The sequence below is a fragment of the Labeo rohita genome, chromosome 5 (assembly GCF_022985175.1).
Source record: "Labeo rohita strain BAU-BD-2019 chromosome 5, IGBB_LRoh.1.0, whole genome shotgun sequence".
NCBI lineage: Eukaryota > Metazoa > Chordata > Actinopteri > Cypriniformes > Cyprinidae > Labeo > Labeo rohita.
Window position 1 is genome coordinate 21,634,679 of NC_066873.1, and position 26,884 is coordinate 21,661,562.

A 26,884-nucleotide genomic window follows, 5' to 3' on the forward strand; every position below is an offset into this window, starting at 1 on the left:
AAGAATGAACAATACTTCTACAGCATTTATTAATCTTGGTTAATTTTAATTTCAGCAATTACTAATGCTTTATTAAAGGGGTCATCGGATGCCCATTTTCCACAAGTTGATATGATTCTTTAGGGTCTTAATGAAAAGTCTATAATATACTTCGGTTAAAAATTCTCAATGGTTGTGTAAAACAACACCCTTTTTAACTTGTCAAAATGAGCTCTGCAAAAATCATCCCATTCTGAGGGATTGTTCCTTTAAATGCAAATGAGCTCTGCTCACCCCGCCCTCTCTACACTTTGTGGAGTGACAAGCTGCTCTCAGAGATTTTTTACTTTAGCTGCGAAACTTGCTAACTAGTGTAATAAATGTATTGTTGTCACGGTCGTGTGCGGGAAGGAGTAGCAGGGACGAGGAAATAATGTAAACAAGCTTTAATAGAATAATCCACACGGGAACAGGAACAAACTGGAACAGCGGGGGGAAAAACACATGCCAACATGACATACATACATGATAAAACATTAAGAAAGGACAAGACACAAGAAACTGAATCAAACTTGTATAAGAGAGCTAATTAGACAAAGACAGGTGGAAGTGATAAACCAATGAACACTTAACAAGAAACGGAACAGGAAAGACCAAATAAGGGCACAAGAGGGTAAAACCACCAAAACAGTCACATTGTAACATTACTCCCCCCTCCGGGGAGGGGGGGGGGGCGCCCTGGAGGCTCGTGCAGGGCAGACACCGGACGGAGAGAAGGAACGCCTCCAGGGTGGATCAGGGAGCTCAGGGAGCCATGGCGGGTCAGGGAACACGGCGGAGCATATAGTCCATGGCCATGGTGGATCAGGGAGCTCGGAGAGTCATGGCCGAGTATACAGTCCAGGTAGCCATTGCGGATCAGGGAGCTCGGGGAGCCATGGCCGAGTACACAGTCCGGGCAGCCATGGCGGAGCACACAGTTCGTAAGGGTACCCACCCCCCACCCTCTCACCCCCTTTTCTTGGGGGAAAATTAGGGTATTGTCAGCCCGGGAGAGTACAGGAGGACCGGGCTTAGGAGGCGCTGGCTCAGGAGGGCGCTGGCTCAGGAGGCGCGGGCTCTGGAGGGCGCTCTCGCTCTGGAGGAGGGCTGGACGGGACCAGCGGAGACGAAGGAGAGTGCACAGAGTAATCTACACCCCTGGGGATTGCCAGGTCCATATTGTTTTCAATATATATGTGGCTTGCCATATTAGAAGCCGGCGGCCTAGAGCGCGGAGCGGTGGCAGGCTGACTTGAGTGCGGAGCTGTGGCCGGGCGAGTTGAGCGCGGGGCGGCGGCATGCCGACTTGCTGCGGCCGGAGTCCGTGAGCGGGGTGCGGGTTCTGGGCTGAGGATGAGGGCGGAGCTCTGGAGGACTGGGGAAAGCGAGGGAGGAACAGAGCTCATTGGAGCAGCAGGTGGAGGACGCTGGCTGGTGGTGAGCTGGAGCATCTGCGTGTTTTCGGATGGGGGGGAAGATTAGAATCCTCCACATCGACATAGAAGTTGGAGTGACAGAGAGCAAGGATATAGTTAATGAAAGACTCGGGTCTGCGGCAATCGTCAGGAGTCACGGAACAAAACAACTGGTCATCTTTTAGCGCCATCTGAAAACACGCGTTAATCATCGAGTCGCTCCAACTTACCAGATGTAACACGCTCAAAAATTCCTCCACATACTGCTCCAAAGGCCTGTCCGCCTGCTGGATGTTTAGGAGGAATTCCTCAACCCAGAACATTTTTGGTTACAGTCCGTTCTTCTGTCACGGTCGTGTGCGGAAAGGAGTAGCAGGGACGAGGAAATAATGTAAACGAGCTTTAATAGAATAATCCACACGGGAACAGGAACAAACTGGAACAGCGGGGGGAAAACACGCCAACACGACATAAACATACATGATAAGACATTAAGAACGGACAAAACACAAGGAACTGAATCAAACTTATATAAGAGAGCTAATTAGACAAACACAGGTGGGAGTGATAAACCAATGTACACTTAAAAAAAAACGGAACAGGAAAGACCAAATAAGGGCACAAGAGGGCAAAACCAACAAAACAGTCCACAGGGGTGTGACAATTGTTGATTGGTTGTCCATGTTAGTTAATATTTTAACTAATGTTAACAAATGACACCTTACTGTAAAGTGTCAAAAGTTAATTACTAGGCATTTTCACCTGTTGTCAGACTTTTAGACCCCACTGTACATGTGATTTGTTTTCCTAAATAAGCAAGGACCATTTCTGTTTAATAAAATTTGAAAGAACTTAAAACTTTTTTATATACAAAGAATAAATTTGAAAAAACATTGTTTAATAAATACATAAATATGACTAAAATATTTTTAAAATATCCAGATGGTATGAAAATTCATGCTTTCCAAATCTAAATGGTCACCTGACTGTAAGATATTCAAGTACAACCAGGGTGTTAACACAGATGGCTGTTATAACTATCACACGCTGAAATACGCATGCTGATTCAGTCATTTGACATTAAAAGTTTAGAAAAAAAAGCGATCAGGACACTGTTTGGCCTGTGCCTAAAAATGAAGTTGTAAGGAAATGAATAACATTGTCTGACATTCACAGCAAGGGCTATCATCGCACATAAAGTCACGTCTAATCTCCTTTGACGTCATTGTCACTGGAGAGGGCGCATTCACAGACTCCATTAACAGATGCCTCTTCACTGTGCCAGTCATGCCTCACACCTAACGGACATACTGCTAACACACACAGGGCATTACTGGCCTTTGTGTCAAAAGGGTAACAGACACGGATTGCCTCTTGCCATCAGGGCGGATTATTACACGGATGAGGGAAGCAGTTTGTTAAACGCAGCAGGACGACAACCTTCACGCCACGAGCTGTATGACAAACTGCCGATATGTCACTATGGCAAATGCTCACAGTTCACATTCAGAACTTTCTCACATTCACATTCATCCATCCTGTCATTCCACAGTTTATACAGCACCAATCTTCAGAGACTTGTTCATTCTCATGCTGTCGTTGAAGTCATGTTACAAACACGTTTCCCGGTGGGAAAATTGTATCTTCTTTGATGCCAGACTTTCTAAATTGTCACTTAAAGACTTATGGAGGAAATAAATTGGTATTGGTCATAGTTAAGTTTCAACTGTGAATGCTGACTATACGTTATAGCAAAGCAAGGTGAAAAAAAAACAAATCAAGAAAAAAGTAGAGCATGATGGTTCCATTTTGTTATTATGCTGCTGTAATATACAGTTTGGGAACAGTACAATTGTTTTTGAAAGAAATGTATGTTTTTATTTGCACGCAACAATGCAACATTGATCGAAAGTGTTTAAATTTTATCTGTTTAGAATAAGAATAATATTCTTGACCACCATATCAGCTTTCAAAACTTTTGAACGGTAGTGTGATTTATGACAACACCGATGCTTGAGAAATATTGCACACTGCTATAAATAAAAGACTTCAAAAAAAAGTAAATACTGTACATTTACAACAAGGAAAGGTTGGAGATACAGAGATACAGATACAGAGTTAGAATATGGTTTTCCCGGATCTGGAAGGAGAAGGGAAGGGCTTGACAGTTGTAAGCTTTGAGGACACATGGGAGAGGGTGTTAAAAAATGCATTACTCAATTTAGCAGCGGAAACACGCAGTCATAGTACTGAGTCAGCCTCCTCTGCTTTTTCCGCTTTGTAACTACTAAGTGAGCATCGCAGATGTAGTTTATGTTGAGTAAATCTCTGTGCCAGGCCCAATGGGATGTTTCAGTCTTCTGAAGCACTGGTTGAATAAAGAGACAGTAGCCACTAACTGTACCTAGTTTACTTTGAAAATGGATATATACATAATCAAATCTACAGAATGAACACGTGAGGAGCCTAAAAATGATTGGAATTGCAAACTGTCTATAGGCACGTTTACTTATGAATTGAAAAGATGCACAGATGCACAAATTTAAAAAAAATGGCCGTCTTTTATACTGTTTTAACAAAGCATTACATCATTATATTCTGCAGTATGTAGAATGGATATTCATTCAAGTGTTAGATGGCAGCAAATGTAATCTATATGTAAACATAAGAGAAATGAGTATGCACAAATTAAAAATATCTTAATATCACCCAAACATCTCTAAAAAGATTTTATGATATTTAATCAAATTTCATTTTCCTCACCGCTTAAATTCAAGCACAGTCTGGACCAGCAAATGACATTTATCAGGGCCCTTAAGTTGCTGAAGTAGCCACTTAGTCACTAGAGCTGTTAAAGTGCTTAAAGTGCATCAAGAAGGACAGAGATGACTGTCTATATTTTAAAATAAAAAAGAAAGTCATATTGTGCACATTTCACTGGTAGACAATCTAACTAATGTAGCAAAGTGGATTTTTCCCACACCAGCCTTCTATTATTTATATGAATTTGTAATTTTATATATTTGCATATCAAGAAGAGTTTTTGAATCAACAATGGCCTGAAGATTAAATCTAAATTAGTGGTTTTCATCCAGGGGGCCAGGGCCAAATAGGCGTCTCCTAAGGGGACCACAGGAGAACTTAAAATATTTAAATAAATTAATTAATAATTTCCAAACATAAATAAATAATAGATAATTTATTAAATAAATTAAATATTAATACAAATATTAAATTAAATTAGATTTTTAAATTCATATATTAAAATGAGAACAATCTAAATCTAAATTAAATCAAGATGTAAACTTAACCCACATTTTATTTATTCTCTTCAGCAAATATTAGTGCTGGGTAAAAAAAATATTGATTTCTCAATTTGAATGTATTCTCTTTTTACAAAACAATATCAATTCTTAAATCCCAAGAATCGATTAGTCTAGCCTGTTTTCAGTTGATGATCAGAATATTGTAGCGTGCCTTCCATCCAATAAATCATAATAAGCTTTGTGCTTTGTTACTTTTGAAATTCAATAAAGTCTCAGATTTCAAATTCTGTTCATTTTATGACAATATTCAAACAATAAATGCCGTTTTGGTGCTGCTTCTTGTGGAGTGACAGATGATGTAGCACCTCCACAAGAGAAGCAGCAGTGTGAAGCGCATGTGAACTGATCATCTCCTCCACTTTAATACCAGTTTCTGCATGAAACAAACATGAGAGAACATCCAGTTTAGTTAAATACATGCTCCATATGACATATTTATTATAACTTTTGCTGTTCTTTAATATGTAATTTGTTTGAATAAATCCACCAAGTTTTTATGATAGCCACCATTTAAATGTTTATATTGGAGTAGAAATACAATGTAATTGTAAAATTAGTATTATAACTTTATTATTATAAAAACTTAATTGAGTGTAATTTAAGTGTTTGTATACAAATCAGTCAATTTTAACCTTCAAAGTATAGCAAGTTGGGATTTTGTTCCCTTGAGAAAATTTGGCATGCTCTGATTATATATATATATAGATAGACAGATAGATAGATAGATATCAAATTGAATCGCAAAGCTTGTAAATAGAAATTGAATAATGAAATCTGTGTCAACACCCTGCTTTAGTAAATGTTGTTTTTATTGACAATTCTTAGGACTTTTGGAATCACAAAATGAATGATGGTTAGTTAAATATCAATATTCCCAAAATTCATCTGAAAATATATTGGGCCTTTGAGTTAAGGTTAAGAACCACTGATCTAGATGCACAAAAGAGGAATAATATAGTTTCACCAAGAGTGGAGACATCTCAGTAGGTTATATGCGTCAATGACCAAAGTAAGGCAGTTAATGGGGCAGCATAAAAACACATGCACAACACATCTTTTACAGCTGCATTCCCTTTCAGGTACTCTGCAAACTTTCAGTCAGAGCAGATGTGTCCTGCTCCAGGTGATACATCAGCCTCATCTTAAAGAACACTGGAGGCCGCAATCCATTAAAACCATCCCTGGAGGCTCTGACCTCACCTACTGGAGAAGCTTCATTTCACGGCCCTCCATATGCATTTCAGATTTAGTCAGGCCTCCCCTTGGTTTACTGTGTTCTCTATCCCTGTTGTTTTTCTTTAAGTGGGCTCTTGATTCTGTTGCGCTGGTAGGGCCACTTGTCATGATACAGAGTGCACCTGTAATGTCCCCCGCGTCCCACAAAACACATAAATCACTTCAAAGAGCGGCTCCCCTAACATTCTCATAAACAGAGTCAGCCTCTGATTTATTTCCCTCTCCACAGACCTCTTTCTGTTCAGCAGTCCTACAACAACAAGCATCTTCCAATATCGTACCTGTGGCCTTATACCCGGCCCAAACGAACTGTCCTGTCCGATTAGTTATATATGCAAAATGGTGGGTTTAAAGGAGACTTCTGAGAATTGCATTAACAATTCAAATATTCAATTCATATTACCAACAAGGTATGTCCAAAATAATGTGTTTACAGTTTTCTAATGAGCAGTGTTAATTTTGACAGGAAATTTTGATTTAGTTTTAGTTATAGTCTTTTGACTAAAACACCATTTAGTTTGTAATTTTTAGTCATTGAATTGCTTTAGTAAATATCATAAAATTTTAATAGACAAAATCTACAGTAGATTTAGTCGGCTAAAATCTAATGGGTTTATTTACAGTGTAATGCTTTTATTAAACATTTCTCTAAAATTTCCAAACTCATTATATAGGTTGGATATTAAGGTTTTATCATGATAGACACAGATTTAACTGCTGTAACACGCAACATGCCTTTATATTAAAATTAAACGAAACCTCTTCTCATAAAGAAGAACATGGTCTTCTTTTAAATGAAATACCAATGGTTATATAGGCTAATTATGCATTCTTTATAACAACTGCTTTACCACATTAGGGCTACTAAAGTGATTCAGTCAAGAGCAGTGAGTGATTTTCTGTCTTTCTTTTGTTGCTTGATTAACATCAATGCCACAGACAATGGCAACTACATTAGGTTGCTGTCCCTTTAAAACTGAATGCACAGATGCACTGTACTGAACACGTGCCAACTGTTTACATTCACCTAAGATGTAACAGAGTGTGTTTACATGTCTACAAGTCTACAAGTCTAGCACAACCTCTGATATATATATTTATATATATACACAGGTGCATCTAAAAAAAAAAAGTGAATATCATGAAAAAGTTAATTTTTTTATTCTAACTTATTTTTAAAAAAATTAAACGTATATATTCTAGATTCATCACATGTAAAACATTTCAAAGTTTTATTGTTTTCATTTTGATGATTTTTTATGATTTTGATGACTTTTTTAAGTCAAAAACCCAGTATCTCAAAATATTAGAATATTACCTAAGATAAATCAAAGAAGGATTTGCAAAACAGGAAAGTATGTATGTTCAAGTATGTTCATTTATGCATTCAATACTTGGTCGGGGCTCCTTTAGCACAAATTACAGCATCGGTGAGGTGTGGCATGAAAGCGATCAGCCTGTGGCACTGCTGAGGCACTATTGAGCCTTCAGCTCGTCTTAATTGTTGGTTTATTTGCTTTCTCATCTTTCTCTTGAAAATATCCCATAAATTCCACATGGGATTCAGGTCAGGCATGTTGGCTAGCCAATCAAGCACAGTAATATCATGGTCATCAAACCACTTGCAAGTGGTTGTGGCACTGTGGGCAGGTGCTAAAGTCCTGCTGGAAAAGGATATCAGCATCTCCATAAAGCTTGTCAGCAGATGGAAGCATAAAGTGCTCCAAAATCTCCTGGTAGACAGCTGCAGTGCAGCTTTGCACTTGGACACATTGGACCAACACCAGCAGACGTCACGGCACCCCAAATCATTACTGACTTCAGAAACTTCACACTGGACTTCAAGCATCTTGGATTCTGTGTCTCTCCAGTCTTCCTCCAGACTCTGGAACCATGATTTCAACATGAAATGCAAAATTTACTTTTATCTGAAAAGTGGAGTTTGGACCACTGAGCAACAGTCCAGTTCTTTTTCTCCTTAGCCCAGGTAAGATGCTTTGTTATTTCTGTTTCAGAAGTGGCTTGGTAGCCCTTTTCCTGAAGACGTTTGAACGTGGTGACTTCTGATGCGATGACTCCGGCTTCAGTCCACTCCTTTTGAAGCTCTCCCAAGTGTATGAATCGGCTTTATTTGACAGTTTCCCCAAGCTTGTGGTCATCCATGTTGCTTGTGCACCTTTTCCTACCCATTTTCTTCCTTACAGTCAACTTTACATTTAATATGCTTTGATACGGCACTCTGTGAACAGCCACTCCTTCCAGTAATGACCTTGTATGACTTACCCTTTTTATCAAGGGTGTCAATAATTGTCTCCTGGACCACTGCCAAATCAGCAGTCTTCCCCATTATTGGGGTTTCAAAGAAAGGGATGTCCATTTAATGAAACTCAAATATAAATATTCTAATCTAATTCTAATAATTTGTGATACTGCATTTTTGACTTCCATGAGCTGTAAAACAAACAAACTTTTGAAATGTTTTACTTTACATGTAATGAAAGTTTCACTTTTTATCAAATGGATATTGTATTTTTTTTTAGATGCACCTATATATATTAAATGCAGATGCAGATGACACAGCTATGCAATTCTGACAGAAGAATATTTTGTACTGTGCTTTTCCCAACAAACAAAAATACCTTCAAAATATATTTTCTGATCCTTCTTTGTTTTAAATGTTTTATACTTGGAAAAAAAGATTAAAATGTCTGTTCGACAAGAAATTTAAGCAAAAATAAACTTTAAGTCTTGAAGTAATGGAAGTAGCGACAGATCTTTTCGTCTATACTCTATACATTTGAGCAAAACAGATTATCAACAAAATAAAAATGTATGGTATGCTGTTCTGCTCACTGGTTGTTGGTGTTGCACTTAAAAATGGAGGCAGATGAATGCAAACTTGGGATTAAATGGCTTATAATTGAAGAACAGCGGTATACGCCACCAGAAAAAAAGTTTGACATTTCACCAGAAGATCAAGTTATGAAACTCTAAATAAAAATTACAAGGTCAGAATTATTCACAATAAGATCAATAAGGTGTGGGATAGATAAGTGGAATTTTCATTTCATGCTAATTTGAATACGTTTTTTTACTGAGAATGTACCTTGAAGTTTTAGTTTGTTTGTTTGTTTGTTTTAAAAGCATGAATATATAATTTTGTGGGGTTTATGCTTTAAAAAAAGAAAAGAAAACCTAATTCAAAACATACCTTTCTGATATTTTAGTAAAACTAGACAAAACTGGATTACACCACAAAATATGCTAGTCGGTCAAACCATATTTGTTTACTCTATGAATTTCACAAAAAGAACACTGCAGACACGCGAGTTGCTATCAGAGACGTCAACTTGTTATTTCCCGGCTTTCCCTGCTCACCAGCCCTTCTGCCAAAAGAGACATTTATTTGCTTAGCAAACGCCTACTAAACTTGACCGACTTGTAATGTCTTACTCTTTAAGCCCTCTGTGCAGCTGTGGTTTTACTAGGAAGTAGGAGACACTGAGGTAAGCGCCCCTTCTTGGAGTTCAGGTGGCTAAACTAAGAGATCTGTCCTAGAGACAACTAGATTAGCATGGCAACAGTCTTCTCTAGTGCTTGGAGAAGACATGATGATTTTCTTAGTCTGTTCTTATTACCTCCTAGTTCCTTCACATTCAGTATGGCATCTTCGAATGGCACTGCCTTGATGCTGAAACCTGTGGAAGAAAACAAGCTTGTTAAAATTCCATAAACTTTGGGGTAAAGGACAAGTTTCGAATGACATGTGAAGATGCAATGGGACTAAATCTAGAGATTGATATAGGTGGTTTTTGCAAACAGTTTAATCAAAAGATACTATTTTTTCCACTTGGGAAATGGGCATGAGGTTTCTGATGGACATTAACAATACGAATGTCAAAGTGAATGTCTTTTGTGTTCAGTTTCTCAACAATGCGTGCAGCAGCAAACAGGGCAACCATTTGGTACTGATTAACGCAACCGAAAACATGTGAGACTGAACTTCCGAAGCCCACATTAATTCAAAGCTAATGTTTCTTCAAATGCTCAACAGGTGAGAGTAAATATGTCACAAGCAGGTGAGAAGCTCCATCTAGGCCTGTTTTTGCAGACTAGTGAGTCTGACATCTTAATCTAACCATATTTCCAAGACAGGCTGCCAAATAACACTTTGCTTTTGTAATTACTGCTTCACTAGACAGCTCAAAACAGGTGTTCACTCCAAAGACAAAGGCCGATCATCATTGGATGCACATTCTGGGTTTGTGTATCGTCTAGCGTGCTGTATACATCACACTCCGGTTGTTGAGACGTGCCGAAGAAAGCCTGACACAATTGTGTCTTCTCTTCTGAAAAGAACCATTTGTGCTGATAGTAAAAACGGAAGTGATGTCGTCCATCTTGAGAGGTGAAGATATTCATGAATACACCAGCCTGTCGCCAAGAGGTCTAATGAAATCAACACTCTGGTCACAAGGAAGAAAGTCTGTGTGACAAAACCCAGCTGTTCTTAAAAAAAAGACACATATACGCCTAAGGAGCTCAACCGCAAGTGCGCTCTTTCTTTGGTAAAGCAGCGTAGTGTTCAAAAGGAGGCTCTGAGGTAACCTGCAGAAATAACGTTAAACAGCTTTCAGTGCTCCGAGAGGCTGAAAAGCACATGGTGACAATGAAGAGATTTTGCAGACGTTCCAGAGTGCTGGGAAAGTGTAGAGCCGGAGATATGATATATGTACTGAGTACAAGTGTGAAGGTTTAAGGCAAACGCCTTGCAAAAATAGTGTGCTAAGTCGATTTGTTGGAATGATCTGTCACGTTTGTTTAAGAAACAGGAGCTGAGGTTTGTATTTGTACTTGTCTTTTTTAGGTCTCAGGGTTAAATATGTGATTTGTTTCTCATTTTCATCTCACTGAAAAGCATTTAAAAAATGCTGCGGTAAAAAGCTGCGGAGAAATGTTATATTACCTGTGGTTGGTACCGTGCCATCACTGATCTCATTGCACAAGCGAGATAGCAGACTGGTCTTGCCGGCACCGCTCAGTCCGATGCACACGACATCATACTCCGGTCTAGGTGGAGGAGGGGCCCTACAGCACAACTTCTGGAGACACTAATAATAAAAAAACACAGAAAAGACAAACATAGTTAGTCGCTGTGAGCGGTGCACTTTTCACTAGCTTGCTGATAAGGCTAAAATTAACAATTTGTGCGTATGTTTGCCAAAGAAGACAGTCGGAAAATAAACTGAGGAGCCCGAGTTGACAAATGCTAATGATGTTCCAAAGAAAGACGTCTGCTGATGCCTATGAACTAATGCGGTGATTTGAAAGTAACACATCTGGAGGAAAACTCCTGAACTCACCATGAAATGAGTTCATTGACAAAATGGGACATGAAATTTGCCACACAGCTGCTTTCTTAGTGACCACGTTTATGAGTGTTCCTTCAACGTTTGGCTACTTTTATGTCCCAGGATGCATTTTTAATACAACTGATTTTGTTATATGAAGATCACATTAAAGCTTTTTGCTGCTTTAAATATTTTTTGTGTAGATTCTTGTACGCTTGCTTTCAATCTTTAAATATCCAACTTTAAACCAACACTAAAAATATGAAGGGCTATGTTAAAATGATAAATGCAAACAAAAGCCAGTTGAGGTCAAAAGTTTACACACACCTTGCAGAATCTGCAAAATGTTAATTATTTTATCAGAATAAGAGAGGTCATACAAAATGCATGTTACTTTTTATTTAGTACTGACATGAATAACATATTTCACCTAAAAGATTTTTACATACAGTCCACAAGAGAAAATAATAGTTTAAATTATAAAAATGACACCGTATAAGTTTACATACGCTCGATTCTTAATATGTGTTGTTACCTGAATGATACACAGCTGTGTTCTTTTTTTTATTTTTTGTTTAGTGATAGTTGTTCATGAGTTCTTTGTTTGTCCTGCTGTACTGCCTGCTGTACTTCAGAAAAGTCCTTCAGGTCCCATAAATTCTTTGGTTTTTCAGCATTTCTGTGTATTTGAACCCTTTCCAGCAATGACTTTATGACTTTGAGATCCACCTTTTCACACTGAGGACAACTGAGGGACTCATATGCAACTATTACAGAAGGTTCAAATGCTCACTGGTGATCCAGAAGAGAAAATGGTGCATTAAGGGCCAGGGGTGTAAACTTTTGAACAGAATGAAGATGTGTCCATTTTTCTTATTTTGCCTAAATATCATATTTTTTTTACATTTAGTACTGACCTTTAAAAGCTAAAGAAGATACATGTTTCCCAGAAGACAAAGCAAGTTACATTTACCCTGGTTTTCAAATACAAATACAAAAAAAAAAAACTGGCTTTTAATGCATCGTGTTTCCTTCTGGAGCATCAGTGAGTGTTTGAACCTTCTGTGATAGTTGCATATGAGTCCCTCAGTTGTCTTGAGTGTGAAAAGATGGATCGCAAAATCATACAGTCATCACTGGAAAGGGTTCAAATACACAAAAATGCTGAAAAATCAAAGAATTTGTGGGACCTGAAGGATTTTTCTCAAGAACAGCATGCAGTTTAACTGTTCAGGACAAACAAGGGACTCATGAACAAATATCACTAAAAAAACTACAACCCCCAAAAAATACAGCTGTGGATCATTCAGGTAACAACAAAGTATTAATGAAATGTATGTAAACTTTCAAACAGGGCCTTTTTTAAAAAATTCAACAATTATTTTTTCTTGTGGGCTATATGTAAACATCTTTTATGTAAAATATATTTTTCAGGTCAATACTAGGGCCCTATGAAATCCATTTTATTTTTTTCCAAATTCCGTTAAAATTTTTCTGGATTCCGTTTTTTCCCATTTTAACTCCTTTTTAATGGTTAAATTTAATTTGATTAATCAAAGAGCATGTCTAATTAATTACAATCATGAAACATATACAATTTCACATCAATTTAATAAAGGTTTAACAAAAATGGCCCTATGAAATGTTTTATTTTTTCTCACCATAACAAAATTTTCACCCCTTTGACAAATTCCGTGACATTCGCGTTATTCAGCAAATTCCGTTTTTATGACTGGATTCTGCGATTCTGTCTGCGTTTTCCGCATCGCAGAAATCATAGGGCCCCACAGTACCAAATAAAAAATAACATGCATTTTGTATGATCCCTTCTATTTTTGTCAAATGAGTAACATTTTGCAGATTCTGCAAGGTGTATGTAAACTTTTGACTTCAACTGTAAATAAACATTTTAATATTTTGTGCGAAAATTACATCAGCTTTCAAAACTTATGACTGATTTAATGAAAAAAAAGTCTTGATAAAAATGTCATGAACTGTGTTTTTTCTACCTCTCAACAATCTTTATGTTGTTTACAAGACCTTGCAGGTTGTATGAGGGTTATTAAGCATAACTAGTGTAAGATCGTGCATCTAAACAAACTAGATGATTTACAGCCTCTCCTGCTCTAATACGGCTGAGACCTCCTTTCTATTGCTTGATATTAGGGCAGGCTTTATTGTAGAATTTACTTGCCCTAACATGTAAAATAGACTGTTACCAGACAGTCTAACGCAGTCTGCGTCTGTTTAGGGGGGAGGGTGTGGAAAAAGAGAGAGAGAGAGAGGCAGGATTCTGAGAGCTTGTGTCCTCATGGCAGCAGACAGACCTGTCACTTTATGAATCACTGTCTTTGACTGGAGGCCTGCTGGGAGACATTAGGAGGCAAATGCAGTGTGAACCGTGAATGGGACGGTTAAAGCCGGTGTGGAGAGATCAGTATACAGAACTAAAAAGAGATAGGTCTATCTTTTATTAGCAGGACAGAACTAGTCTAGGCCAGAAAGGGCTTGATTTTGGCCTTCACCTCAGGATTATTTCATTCCACATGGAAACATACTCGCCGTAGACTCTATATAAAGAGCGGTTTCCATCTGAATAGACAATTATTACTTCAGAAGGATGTTCACTTGGAAGGTGAATGCAAATGTTATGCATTGCCATAAGGCATATATGGGATATATTTTACATTTTATTTATGAAGAGTTCATCTGCAAAAACAGATTAGTCCATTTTTAACAATTTTCAAATTATGTTTTTTCATTGTGCATTCAAATTAATCTCAATCAAACTGCAGTTGTGTTATTTTGATTAAGTAAAAACAACTAAAAAGTACTGCTAACACAATGAAAACATGAAAACATAATAAAAAAACATGATTTTTGAAAATTGTAAAAAATTGAGTTATCTGTTTTTTCGCAAATAAACTGTTAATATATTTTACATATACGCTGAATGTATGTTGTAAACAGTGTGGATCAAGGAAATATATTTGTTCAATTTGTTCAAATATATTTCCTTCAAAATATTGCACTTCACATTGTAATCCAAGTGACAATAAGATACATTTCCAATCTTAAAATACATTTAAAATGTACTTGGGACAATAGAAATGTATTTGGATGGGAAGTATATATATTAATATGAGGAAATATATCTAAAATTATCCAAAAACAGACTTATGTAAATATACTATATAATCTAAAAGAACAACATATTTAGATATGATTCAAAATTAGACTAAAAATATGTAATTAAAAATAAATAAATATATTTATTTATATATAAATATAAACAAATATATTTATTTACTTTTCTTTCTTTTTTTGCGTGCTGTTTAAGTTTGTATAACAGCAGAAGTTACATATATATATTAGGAAATATAACCACAATTATCAAAAAATAGATGTAAATGTACTTTCTAATTTATAAGAACAATATTTTTTGCCATTTTTGGATATTATGGGATATATTTAAACATATCTGAAAAAAAATAATATATATATATATATATATATATTTTTTTTTTTTTTATATTTAAATATATATGTTTTTTTGTTGTTGTTATTGTTGTTGTTGTTTTGCACTGTATGAGTTGCACAGCAGAAGTGTTTTGTCTCACTCATGTATTATGTAATTCTTCCTGAATCCTAATAGGGACATCGAAGGCTTGTAGGCAAACAAATGTGTCATTTGCTCTGGTGTTCTTCCATCACTAAAAGCCTAAATGGCTTTCACAGGCCCTTCACAGGAACAGGCACAGAGAGGCCGTCCTACGTAGCACGGCACGGCCGCACATGCTTCTGCTTTGTCACACAGCAACCTGGACATCTGGTTCTGTAAGAGGCTGATGAATTTACCCTATTCACCCCACCTTCACTTACAGTGCTCAGATGGGATGATAAATTTACATCAGTTGCTGAAGGCACGTCCTGGAGCTTTGACCCCAAGGCCCATCAGGGCTCCCACAGGAACACAGGGCCACACACTTCAGCAGCCCATGTTGTTGCAGGGGAGCGAAATAAAGGATTTCCCAGGTGTCCGAGAAGTCACATTTCAAGCAACTGTTTGGTCAGGACTTTTCTCGTGCCAATGAGGCAGGTCGAAACCGAGACGCTCCTGCCAAAAAGGGTTTCTATATGTCGAGAAACGCTAACTCTTGATTGATTCTTTTGGCTCTCGTCATATTGGACGCGCTTTAATTGTTCGAGAGCCTCGAGACATTACCTCACCGATGTTGGGGCAGTTGTAAAAGCTGATGAACTGCTTTTTATGCATATGAAGATGTTTGAAGGTATAAATATTCCAGACTGACAACAGCTGTGACGCGGCAATGGCGCATTTTCAGATGAAATGTTTCGCTAAAAGATACACACAGACACACACACACCAAAATCTCTCAGGCCCCCTTATCCCACCCAGCTTTCTATTTAAAAAAAAGATGTCAAGACATCAAACGGCTGATGTAATTAAAAGGCCTGGCTGAGATCCAGGCCCTGGCACCAAAACAAAGATACGACGGCGCTAGAATCCAGCACGGCAGACAGGAGAACACAGCTGGGCCAAATCCACTCAGCATTGCCACAATATTGAATCTTCAGCCCTTATGGAAGCAACGCTGAACAATACGCCACTGCAAAAACAACTTCCCGCCTGCCAACTTCTCCTGAATGGACCCCTCGGCTGAGTGAAGGGGACCCTGTCTGCTCCATGCAATAAAGAAAAACAGTCGTCTGACTTCCATCATGAGAAAAGTAACACGCTCTGCACTCTGCCGCTCTGGAGCGGAGTGAACAGCAGTCACAACAGAGATCGCTCTGCGGGGTTATTGGCCAAAGGCTTAAGCCTTACAGACATATACTCTATAGAGATACTGTCAGCTGGGGGGCTCTGAGGGTCCGTCTGTCCTCTGGACATACGATGGCCAGCCGTTGCTCACTTGTCTGCTCTATTTTAAATGACAGCTTTGTATTTTTAGAGCCAATAAATGAGGGGGCGAGAGCAAGGGAAGCACCACACAGACAGACAGGGCTCACATTTCACTCGTTTGCCCTCTGAGAGTGTGGAGACGTCTGCCATTGAAGCGTCAGGCAGTGATGCCATCCTGTTTGCCCCACCTGCACCTCTGTGTGTCGCCCATCGCCGTGGCTTTGACAGTGACACTGGCTCCTCAAAGGATTTCTGCATTCCTTGATCTCAAAAAATGACAAACTTACCCTCGTACTGTTATTTTATAATAGTGTATGTTATTATGTTCTAGAAATTAACATTTTTATTTAGACAAAATAGAAAATAGTTCTATAGGACTTCAATATCAGGCTTTTAGGAGGATCAGTATACATGAAAATAATTATCTGCTTATTGGTATCAGAAAGAACTTTTAGATTAATGCATCCCTTATCTCCTATAAAATAAAATTTGTTTAATTGTTTTCCAAATTCTGTTTTTTCTAAGGATGCACAATATTATTGGACTGATCGGCCGATAATGGCTTTAAATGTAAACATCAGCATCGGCCCGATATTAAAAATTATGCCGATATGTCTTACTCACTAGGAATTACTCACGTGCGCTCAGGGTGTGCTAGCGATTAGATGTCAGTAGTGTGGCTTACACTTGAAGCAAAGTTTTGCATGAATGATAATTAGATTCACTGTTTTGGATGCTGCATTTAATCTGAGAATACATGTACAGAATGATGCATTCGAACAAGATTAAAAATAATTTGCTTAGAATTTTCGCACAGGAGAGACTTGGTATTGTTTCCAAACAAAAGGAAATATATCAGTATCGGAATCGGCTATCGGCCAACATGAGTTGAAAAATATCGGCATATCGGATATTGGCAAAAATCCAATATCGCGCATCCCTAGTTTTTTCCATTTCCAATTTTTCTGGATTCTTTTTTTTTTTCTGTTTTAATTGTCTAGACTCTGTTTTAATGGTTAAAAGAAAAAATATTAATCAAAAAGCATGTCTAATTAATTGAAATCATGAAACGTACACATAAATTCTGTGTTTTCCATTAACTGATTGGATTCCATTTTCATTAAATTTTAATAGTCAAAAGCATCTCTAATTAATTTATAAAATTAATTTTTAATTTTAACAACTTAAATTTATTATTTATTTATTTATGTTACAGAAATAATAATTTTTCTTTAAGTTTGGTAAATATTCCTTAAAAAACAGTATTAACTCTTTCCCCGCCAGCATTTTTGAAAAAAGTTGACAGCCACTGCCAGCATTTTTGATGATTTTCACTCATATTTTAGGGCCCCCAGAATTCTTTGTTGTATGCATTTCTAAACTTGCAATACACCAAACTAAACAAACTCGTCTTTCTGCGCCTTTCTAGTCATGTTTTATTTTTGTTTTGTTTTTTTGATCTGCACATTCTAGACTCATTCAGGAGATGCGTAATAGCGCCCCCAAGTGTATAACAGTGAAAACATGGAAACTTGGAAAATTCTGTGTTTGACAGGGAAGTTTTATCTCATGAATAACAGAAAATTACGTGTTTGGTGGAGAAAAAGTTAATAATAATTTAACTAGCAGTAGTACTATCATTACACAGAGTGATATATTTCTGTCACAGTTTCTTCAAGTTAAACTGAACTTTTATATTGACGGGTTGCTGTGAAGACCTTTAGTTTCTGTTTGTCTATAATATGACAATAGTTTTCTCAAAAGAAATACTTCTAGTCCTGTTTATGTGCTCATGTACTCATATACAAAATTTGGGCAATATTTCGCATTATACAGTAAATTCTATTTTTATGACTGGATTCCGTGATTCAGTTCGTGTTGTCCGCATCACGGAAATCATAGGGCCCTTTACATTAAGCTATCGACTTGGACTAATGTAGACAAACGTAGACCACACAAGGTTCACATTTCCTATCGTTTTAAGTTCTAAATGAAATCCATCTTGTCTGTTAATGATGAGGATGTCAGTAACCAGTACTAGCAGCAGTAATGCCTCGCAACTTTTGCGGTGAAATGTGAATGGAGAATGTCATTTAGGCTGAGGTAGTGAAATCAGCACAAACCTGAGCCAACATGAACCTCCTTTCCACATGCATCAGGTTCATCTTTCACTGATCGGGAGGGTGTGTCTCTGGAAGTGAAGGCATAGATCATCTTCCGCATTCAATAGATGGCACGCTGAAGTACGCCCCTCTTTGCCTGATCAGCGTATTCCATCTTGCTATTAATTCACAGTGTGGAAGTAACGTACACTAGACATAATAGCACATCGGAAAATTATTAGCCGAAATTGTGCCAGCGAAGACCAACAAATATAAAAATGCCTAGCTGTAATCAATCATATCAAAGAGCCAAACAGCTTCAGGTCATGCCAAAACAAGTCCATAATGAACAACATCTGATAAAAATAGCACTGCGGAGTGGAAAATTTTGCAGTAAAATTAGCACAGGTCCACATTCACTTCAGGACATCATATTTCATGATCCAAAAGCAGCCTTATTATGCAAAATGTACTAAATGCATTATAGCATGAAGTGCATGGCAACTAAACAGCAATACCAACAGCACAACCTTCATGATGTCTAGGGAATGACTTGTTTACTGACTTTATTTCTTGCTTTTACCGCTATATCTTATAACTGTGACTTTATATCTCAAAAATAACCAATTGTCCAAATGGTGAATTTATATCAGAATTGACTTTCTCGTAATTTCAACTGTCATGTAATTGCAACTTTATATCTTTAAATTGTCACAACTACCACTTTTACCCTAGTGAAAACTAATTTCCTAACAAATGCACTTACATATTATGAACTTAACAAAATACCCTGCAGTTGTACTTTTAGCATGGTAAACTGGTATATTTAAAGTCTGCTAAATTGGAACAATTAATTTTGTAGTGCTGAAGTCCAACTAAAGATATACTTAAGTATATTTGATTGGCTAAAGTGGAACTATTGCAAGTATACTTTAGTTACACTTTAAATAATATCATTCTTTAAATGCAAAATATTTAAAGATCATACATAAAACACATTTTAGGCTTAATATTAAGAAATGTGCATTGTGCACAAGTAGTACTCCAAACAAAGTTTAATTGCAATTTTTATAATATCAGTAAGTCTCCAGCGATATGTCAGTAAATATGTTAATAGACTTGAACTATATTTATTATAAAATAAATTAATTTTAAATCTATTAGTTTTTCACTAGGGTATATTGTACTTAGTATTGGAATTCCATAAAAGACACCCCAAATGGTCAGTATGTATATATAAAACATTTTTACATGGTTTTGACCAAACTGGCAGGAATCTACTGCCACAATATGTAAACTAATCAGGTTAGTTTTGTTTATAATCAGTTATCTTAAGATCATAAAAAGTTATAAAGTATGAATGTAAAGCATTCACTACAACGATCCTGGGGTCTCCCTGACTTCAAATAGTGCACAAAAAATGTTAAAACGTACACATAATCTACAATTACATCAATATCAGTAGCTTCGACTGCAGTGATTACAATGCTGATGCCTTTCCAGGGCGTTTTGGGGTCAGTCAGGTTTGTTTTTATTGTGTCCAAAACAGACTACAGTAGGGGCCAATGAGCTTGCGAGTGGGGGAGGGGCGGTCGGGAGCAACACCAGACGCAGACACAGACCAAGGCAGACCAGTCTGAGCCTGGCATTCCCAAACAGACCTCACTATCATCCCAGCCGGCGACCCTTCCCTGCCCAGACACCCGCTAGCAACACTTGTCTGCAGGGCTCAGAGGTGACCTTTGAATTGACAGTGCTTTATATGGATGTCCAGATGGAGCAGCAGTGTAACACACACCAGTCATAACACGGCTCTGACTACACTCCAGCTCATAGTGAGAGTCCATGGAAGTCTGGGGTGATTGGGGGGGTACCTTCATTCATCTTTTTTCTCTTCATGTTGATGTTTGTGGCTTATGGAGGGTTGGCAAGCGTAGGGCCGGGGGGAGCGGTTATATGGGCCGTGATGGAGCGGGAGCTTGTGCCAGTATAGTGGCGTGCCACATATGGAGGGACGCGAAAAATAAATGCCAGCGAGACTGTTGTGTCCACACCATACCTTGCTGTCGCCATACCAACCACAGGCTGGTCACGGCAATGTGTGTTGAGTAAATCTGGAGAGAAACTATCTTTGAAGCTCAACGAGTTTCAATTCTGCTGTGCTGCTTAAAATAAAAATGGATGAAATGTTTCCCATAATCAAGATGAAGAGTTCATCATTCGTCCTGAAAGTTGCACTATATTGAAAAAACCCCAATGAAGAATTTATAAAGTTTAATAGTTTCTTTCCTTAGATCTTTGTAGGCATATATTCCCCCAAATCTCAAAAAAGAATGCACAAAAATTGTGCTACGACTACAAAAAAATATTTAGGAGCACCATGTGTGACTGACCCGATTTGTGTTTGCAATGAGGGGAGTTTCAAAGGTTTCTACGTGTTTTGAGGTAATGTATCACAGACATATCTCACGAATCCTTTCACAAACAAAGTGTAGACAGGGTATAAATAAGAGATCCATTGTGCAGTGTAGGGGGTTCAGCTGATTATAAAAGAACTTTGTGAGATCGCGATGAACTAAGATGAGCGACAGCTTTTAATGATTATGAAGAAGTTTGTAAATGTGATACTGATTTAAAAGTTTAATAAACAAGAAGTTAATATTAAGTGACTTACACTGTCTGACTAAAACGATATTGCCTGATTTTGCTCTATTTCGCTGACGAAAATAGTTTGAAACAAGTCACAGCTAAGCCGCTGCGCATCTCCATTCAAACACAGCAGTGTTTTGTTTATGAATGAACGTTTTTAAATGAATCTAGTGAGTCAATGAATCAATTACCCATTTATAAAGTCAGTCACTTGCTTTATTCATGAATGAATCAGCCATTCGAACAAATCAAATAAATAAATGAATCAGTAATAAAATCAGTGACTTGCCGCCACCTACTGGCAGTTTTAAAGTATCTTTCAGTTATTTAAATCATTTCATACTTCTATATTCAAATTTTTATATTTAAAACATTAATCTCAACATGAATTGCAATTAATTGCACTCATGCCACCTCTGAGCTTCATGAAACATCTGAAAAATACAGTTATAGTCACTTTTGAGTTCTTCTGTGCTACCTCTGTAGTACAAATTTATGTTAATACTGATTTCATTTGATTCGTAACTTGTTCTTATTCTTTTGCTTTAATTAGACATTTTAAAAAAAGCTTATAAACATTTTTTTTTTTTATTTGCCATAAAAGATAACATACTTTTAATAAAGTTAGAAAAATGGCAAAAACTAAATTTCCCTGTAAATTACTTTAAGGAGTCAAATATCACCTTGTAATGGGAAGGCTAATTTTTGACCAGATATTATGATTATTGATTTGAAGGTGCTCCTAAAAATAAAAGTAAGCATACAGCCCTGCTTTAGGGGTATACCAGTGTGTCACTGAGACAACTTAGTACCTTATTTATCCATACAAGGTGCATAGTAGTAGTACTCAGGGACACACATTACTACTCTAAGGTACCAATATGCACATTTTAGGGGTAGACATGGTACAAAGTTGTCCCTTTAAGGGTAAAAGTACTATTTCTTAAATAATAAAACTTTAAGAAATGGTCTTTTGTACAACTTTGCAACTTGTTAGCTTGACAGTGTGTATCTATATACCTGCAACCTGTGCCAGTGAAGATCCTTCACACTGCTAGAGCCACTTTACTTTATGTTCACAATGTAGGGTTACAACTCCCCCTAGCTATCACTGTATGTACTTGTACCTGACAAGCCCTGCTGTTATCCTTCACAAACTGACCATATTTTATCTCATTTATGTTATCCTATGAACTGCATATCTTGCCAACATGAAGGGTTAAGGTTGTAGGAATGCTTTCTCAGTGTTGTCATAATGGTACATACACACTTCGGCTTATCACACATTGAAAGCGTGCTTCACGAAACTTACTACGTAACTTTGAGTCCACAGTGTCCAAATTCTCTTGTCCAAAAAAATAAAAACAAAAATATAAAAATTCCTTCCATCTGAAATGCTCCGACAAAGATCTGAACATTTTTCTGCTCGTTAAATGTATTTCTTACATCACAGTTGTTGTTTTAAAAAAAACAATGTTCCAAAACAATCACATAGTTGAAAATTAAGAACATAATACAATAAATTTGTCTGTTACATAATCACCCCAAGCAATCAGAAAAAAAAAACAGCTGGATTTATAAGAATATGGAGCTGGATTATTGAGAGGTATTTCTGTAATAAACATCTCATAAGTAACGTCAAAACCTTTCCTAACACAAGCTTTCCAACAGAGGTTAAAAACAGCCGTGGAAAACATTTGGACTGAGGACAGGCAAAATATTTCCCAGTAGGTGATCCTCTTGCTGATATCAGGTTACTTGTGGCTGGCCACATGAAAGAACCCCAGTAACCTACATACATGGGCGTCTTCAGTTCCCCTTCAAGCCCTCAACTTAGCCCCCGTGGCCCTTTATCCAAAACAGGAGAAACCCTCAGACAATGGAGCGGTAGTCTGTACTGTCATGGCCCACGACAGGCCCCCCCAGCTGCGCTCCACATGCACCACAAACACTTCAGCCTCATCACAGGGGATTATCAAACCCTGTGCAGCCATTGTTCTGACCTACCTTGGGTGGCTCGGCCTCACCAGAAAGCTGTCTTTTACTGGGCCGTTTCTTTGGGTCGTAGCCCCCTATGTCTGCATAAGGCCAATGTGTGGGGAGGTGACAAACCCCCAGAAAGGAATGAGGGGGTGCGCAGCTGTAAATCTTGATGTCACCGACGGGAAGGCTGTTGCGGACCATTACCATAAATCTGACAAACACTAATTTGATGGGAGGCTGTATCTGTCTGGGCTCAGGCTGGTCTAGACGGCCTATTGAGAGATCCTATGGCAAGGGGAACGTTTTGTTCCCCCACCAGGACCATCTGGATATAGCAATAAGCGGCAAGCGGCACAGTTCACACACTGATCAAAGTGGGCCCTTGCAATTGTGATGGGTACATTCCCCAGATCACGTTCCAATACACATGTATGGTTCATTTTAAAGAGGCTGTTTTTCTTAGCAAGAATTATGCTAGAATCACTGTGCACAGAATTGATGGATTATTAGGTCTTATACATATTGATGGAGAAAAAGTGATCTGAACTACATGAAGAGCTCGCTTGAAAATGAAAAAAATAACACTTCTATTTATTCATCCTCATGTGGTTCGAGACCTGTATGACTTATTTTCCTCTGTGTAAAGGTGCGGTCACATTTACCGCTGTTCAGCGAATGACTGAATGAAATCCCGAAGTCATTTCAACAGAAATCAACATGATTGGGAATTTCTGACAAACAACAGAAAGCTGCTTGGTTAGCCTTTCAAACCAAGTAACCTGTGTATTAAACATGTGGCTCATATGATTTGTGCAGTATTAAGAAGAATAAAACAATTTAAGTCAAGATCCACTGACATCCACTCTAGCTTTTATTTTTTTTTATTTTTACCAAATGCTGTTTTCCATTCATTTTTCTGGATTTTATTTTAATGGTTTAATTAAATATTAATAATAAAAAGCATCTCTAATTAATTGATTTTATTAGTTTTTTGTTTTTTCAGAAATACTGGTAAAGTACAGTATTCTGTATTTTAATTTTTCTGGTAAATATTTTTTTAAAGATAATATTTTAATATTCATTTTATTCTTAGTGGCAGTACAATTATTAAATTAAGTAATATTTCTCTCACGCTTTTTGACAGGTTGCTGTAAAGACCTAGTTTTACTGAAAAGAAACGGTAAAATGCTCATGAAATAACTCTCAGAACAGTTCTAGAAATTGTGTTTGTGTTCATGTACTTGTATATTGAGACGCCAGAGAGTGAAAACACACGCACTTATGTGTGTAGAAAACAAAACCACACATCTGCGCCATTCATTCACACAGAGATACGCAAAACATGCAGGATTCATATTTAGATACTATTTTGTGGCTTAATATTCACAGACACTAGTCCATATCACGTTTTAATTTAAGTGTACTGACCTACGTCCATTCAAAATGGGCCAAATTTCCGTGACATTCCACGTTATACAGTAAATTTAGTTTGTATGACTGGATTCCATGATTCCGTCCACATTTCTGCAGCACAGAAATCATCTACTTCAAGTCACATTCACTAGACAAAAAAAAAATTCAAAATAAATAAATAAATACATACATAAAAATCACAATAAAAATTACTTGTACATTCTTAGAAATCTATCTTAACAAAATGTCAATACAGCAGAAATTCATACAGGTTTGAAACAAAATGGTGTGTAAATGACAAAATGTTAATTTTTAAGCAAACTATTCCTGTAACAATCTTAAATATATCAAGATATTATAAAAATGATTGATGTCAGCAGATATTTTGCAAGCAAAAGATTAAAATATTTTTAAAACAGAGACAAGAGATTACAAAATCTATTTTGAGAAAAAAAAAAAAATAATAATAATTGATAGGTATAGTAAAAATGTACATTAAGGGGAAATAGGCCATTCAGAAGAATGTTTTCATGTTCTACACAACCCAAGGCCACATTTATGCTCAGTTGGGACGTTCCCAACAAGGGGGAGAGGCAAGAGCAATGGGAGCAAAACAGAGGGGGCTGGGCATTTGGGGAAGCATTTGGGTATATAAATTTTGTAATTGGGAAGGGTGATTAGCTCAGCCATATTAGCATAAGGCGGCGAAAACTTTGGTTTCCATCACATAATGTAAGCAAAAAGACATTTTCCGCACTGATCTAGAGGATCAAAGCCAGAGGGCCTCCTTTTGAATGTGCTGCAACTAATGTGTGAGGGCCAAAGGGGGTTGGGGGTACCCCAAAAACAGAGCTGTGGAGGAGGGTACTAGCCCATTCTAAAATCAGTAATCAGACATTTTCAAAAAGCATCTATTTATCTGAGATGTGCTCAATTTTTAATAGAAACAAATCTATGGGCTCTGGCGAGTGTGGGAAAATTCCTCCATAAATGCATTTGCATCAAACCAGCAAACTCCTCCCTAATAATCATCTCTAGGCCCCCCGAGACAAAACGACTCCCATACATCTGTTTTTATACATTGTGTGCTTTTGGAGAATTAGGTTGACATGACATAATGCACTTAACACCCATAACAATTTCAAGTCTGTCTGGCAGGATATGTTTGCTTTGATTTCTTTATAGAGAACATCCCTTATGCCAATTTCAGCACATGGGCCACAGTAATCGTTATTGATGGAATGTGTACTAACAAGTATATAACATGTTCAACTAGGGCAGGGCGAAAATTCGATAACGATAATTATCGCGATATATTTTTCCTTGATAAAACGATATGAAGAGTTTGATAAATGTTCAATGTAATTTTTATGTGCCAAAAGTGGAACGAAACAGCGTGACTCATTTGAATCGTGCCACACGGGCCGTTTATTCGCTGTATTCGTCACGCAAGCACTAAACAGTGTGTGAGATCCAGTGTGAAACACTTGAATTCAGCAATGAACACAGATGACTCAAATGATTCAAACTAGTTTAAAGCTGTGTGCAACGAGACAGTGAATTTTATTTTATTACAGGAGTAATGGTATACAATTATAGTATGTATGTATTTGTGATTAAGCTATAACGTGTGCATTTATACTAAATGTTTTTAGACTACTGTTTTTGCATACAAATAGGCAACCTATAAAACCACGTAGTTATATTTTTACCATGGTACTGAGGTACGATTATGTGTGTTTTTAACTTTGTTTATCATGATTTAAAATGTATGCTTGCTACTATGGGAGACCAATGCCTAATTAAAAAAAATATATATATATATATTCTGGGTCAGAATTAATTTAACCATATTAAGCTTGAGGTTGCTGCAATTTTTACAGATTTTTACAGATTTTGTACTAAAAATTTACCTCTGCATCCTGAAGCTAGTATCAAATGTGCATTTCTAACGCCAGTTTCACACTGCACGCGTAAGCAGGACGTAAGCAGCGCATGCGCAGCACGTAAGCAGAGCAGAAGCACCTGAACCGCGTTTTTTGTACAGACTTCGATATAATGAGTAAGTTGGCATTGCTTTATTTCCATGTAATTGAGGTCAAGAAGCTTATTTTATTACTAAGTTATGTTTTTTAAACTCTTCTACGATGAGACGAGTGTCATCCATGATGGTCTCCTTGGCAGTTGCACTCTGAAAACTACCCGCCTGTGACACGTGCAAGTGTCATCATGATGTCAGCATGACACCTGTTCTTATGGCAACATGTAGTTGTAATAATAAATGTAGGCTATATATATATAGGCTAATATAATAATTACAATTAATCAGTAATGTCAGAAAAAAAACAGTATAAATTAATTAAACTTGTTTTGGAAGTTCGGGAAAAAAATATTTTTTATCTTGTTAATTACATAATACTGTGTTTAAAACACGGTAGATATCATCAATGTACTTTTTGGA

At 37.2% G+C, this 26,884-nt stretch overlaps 1 protein-coding gene across 5 annotated transcripts in view; it reads right to left on the reverse strand.

The window, feature by feature from the left end:
- Nucleotides 1-26,884, reverse strand: part of arl15a (ADP-ribosylation factor-like 15a) — a 130,330-nt gene that overhangs the window by 83,288 nt on the left and 20,158 nt on the right. For all 5 annotated transcript variants that reach the window (XM_051110329.1, XM_051110330.1, XM_051110333.1 and 2 more), the window contains 2 exons: nucleotides 10,965-11,109; nucleotides 9,637-9,696 (listed from right to left, as the gene is read on the reverse strand). In XM_051110329.1, the coding sequence (XP_050966286.1) occupies nucleotides 9,637-9,696; nucleotides 10,965-11,109 (205 nt within the window). The remainder of the gene's footprint in view (nucleotides 1-9,636; nucleotides 9,697-10,964; nucleotides 11,110-26,884) is intronic.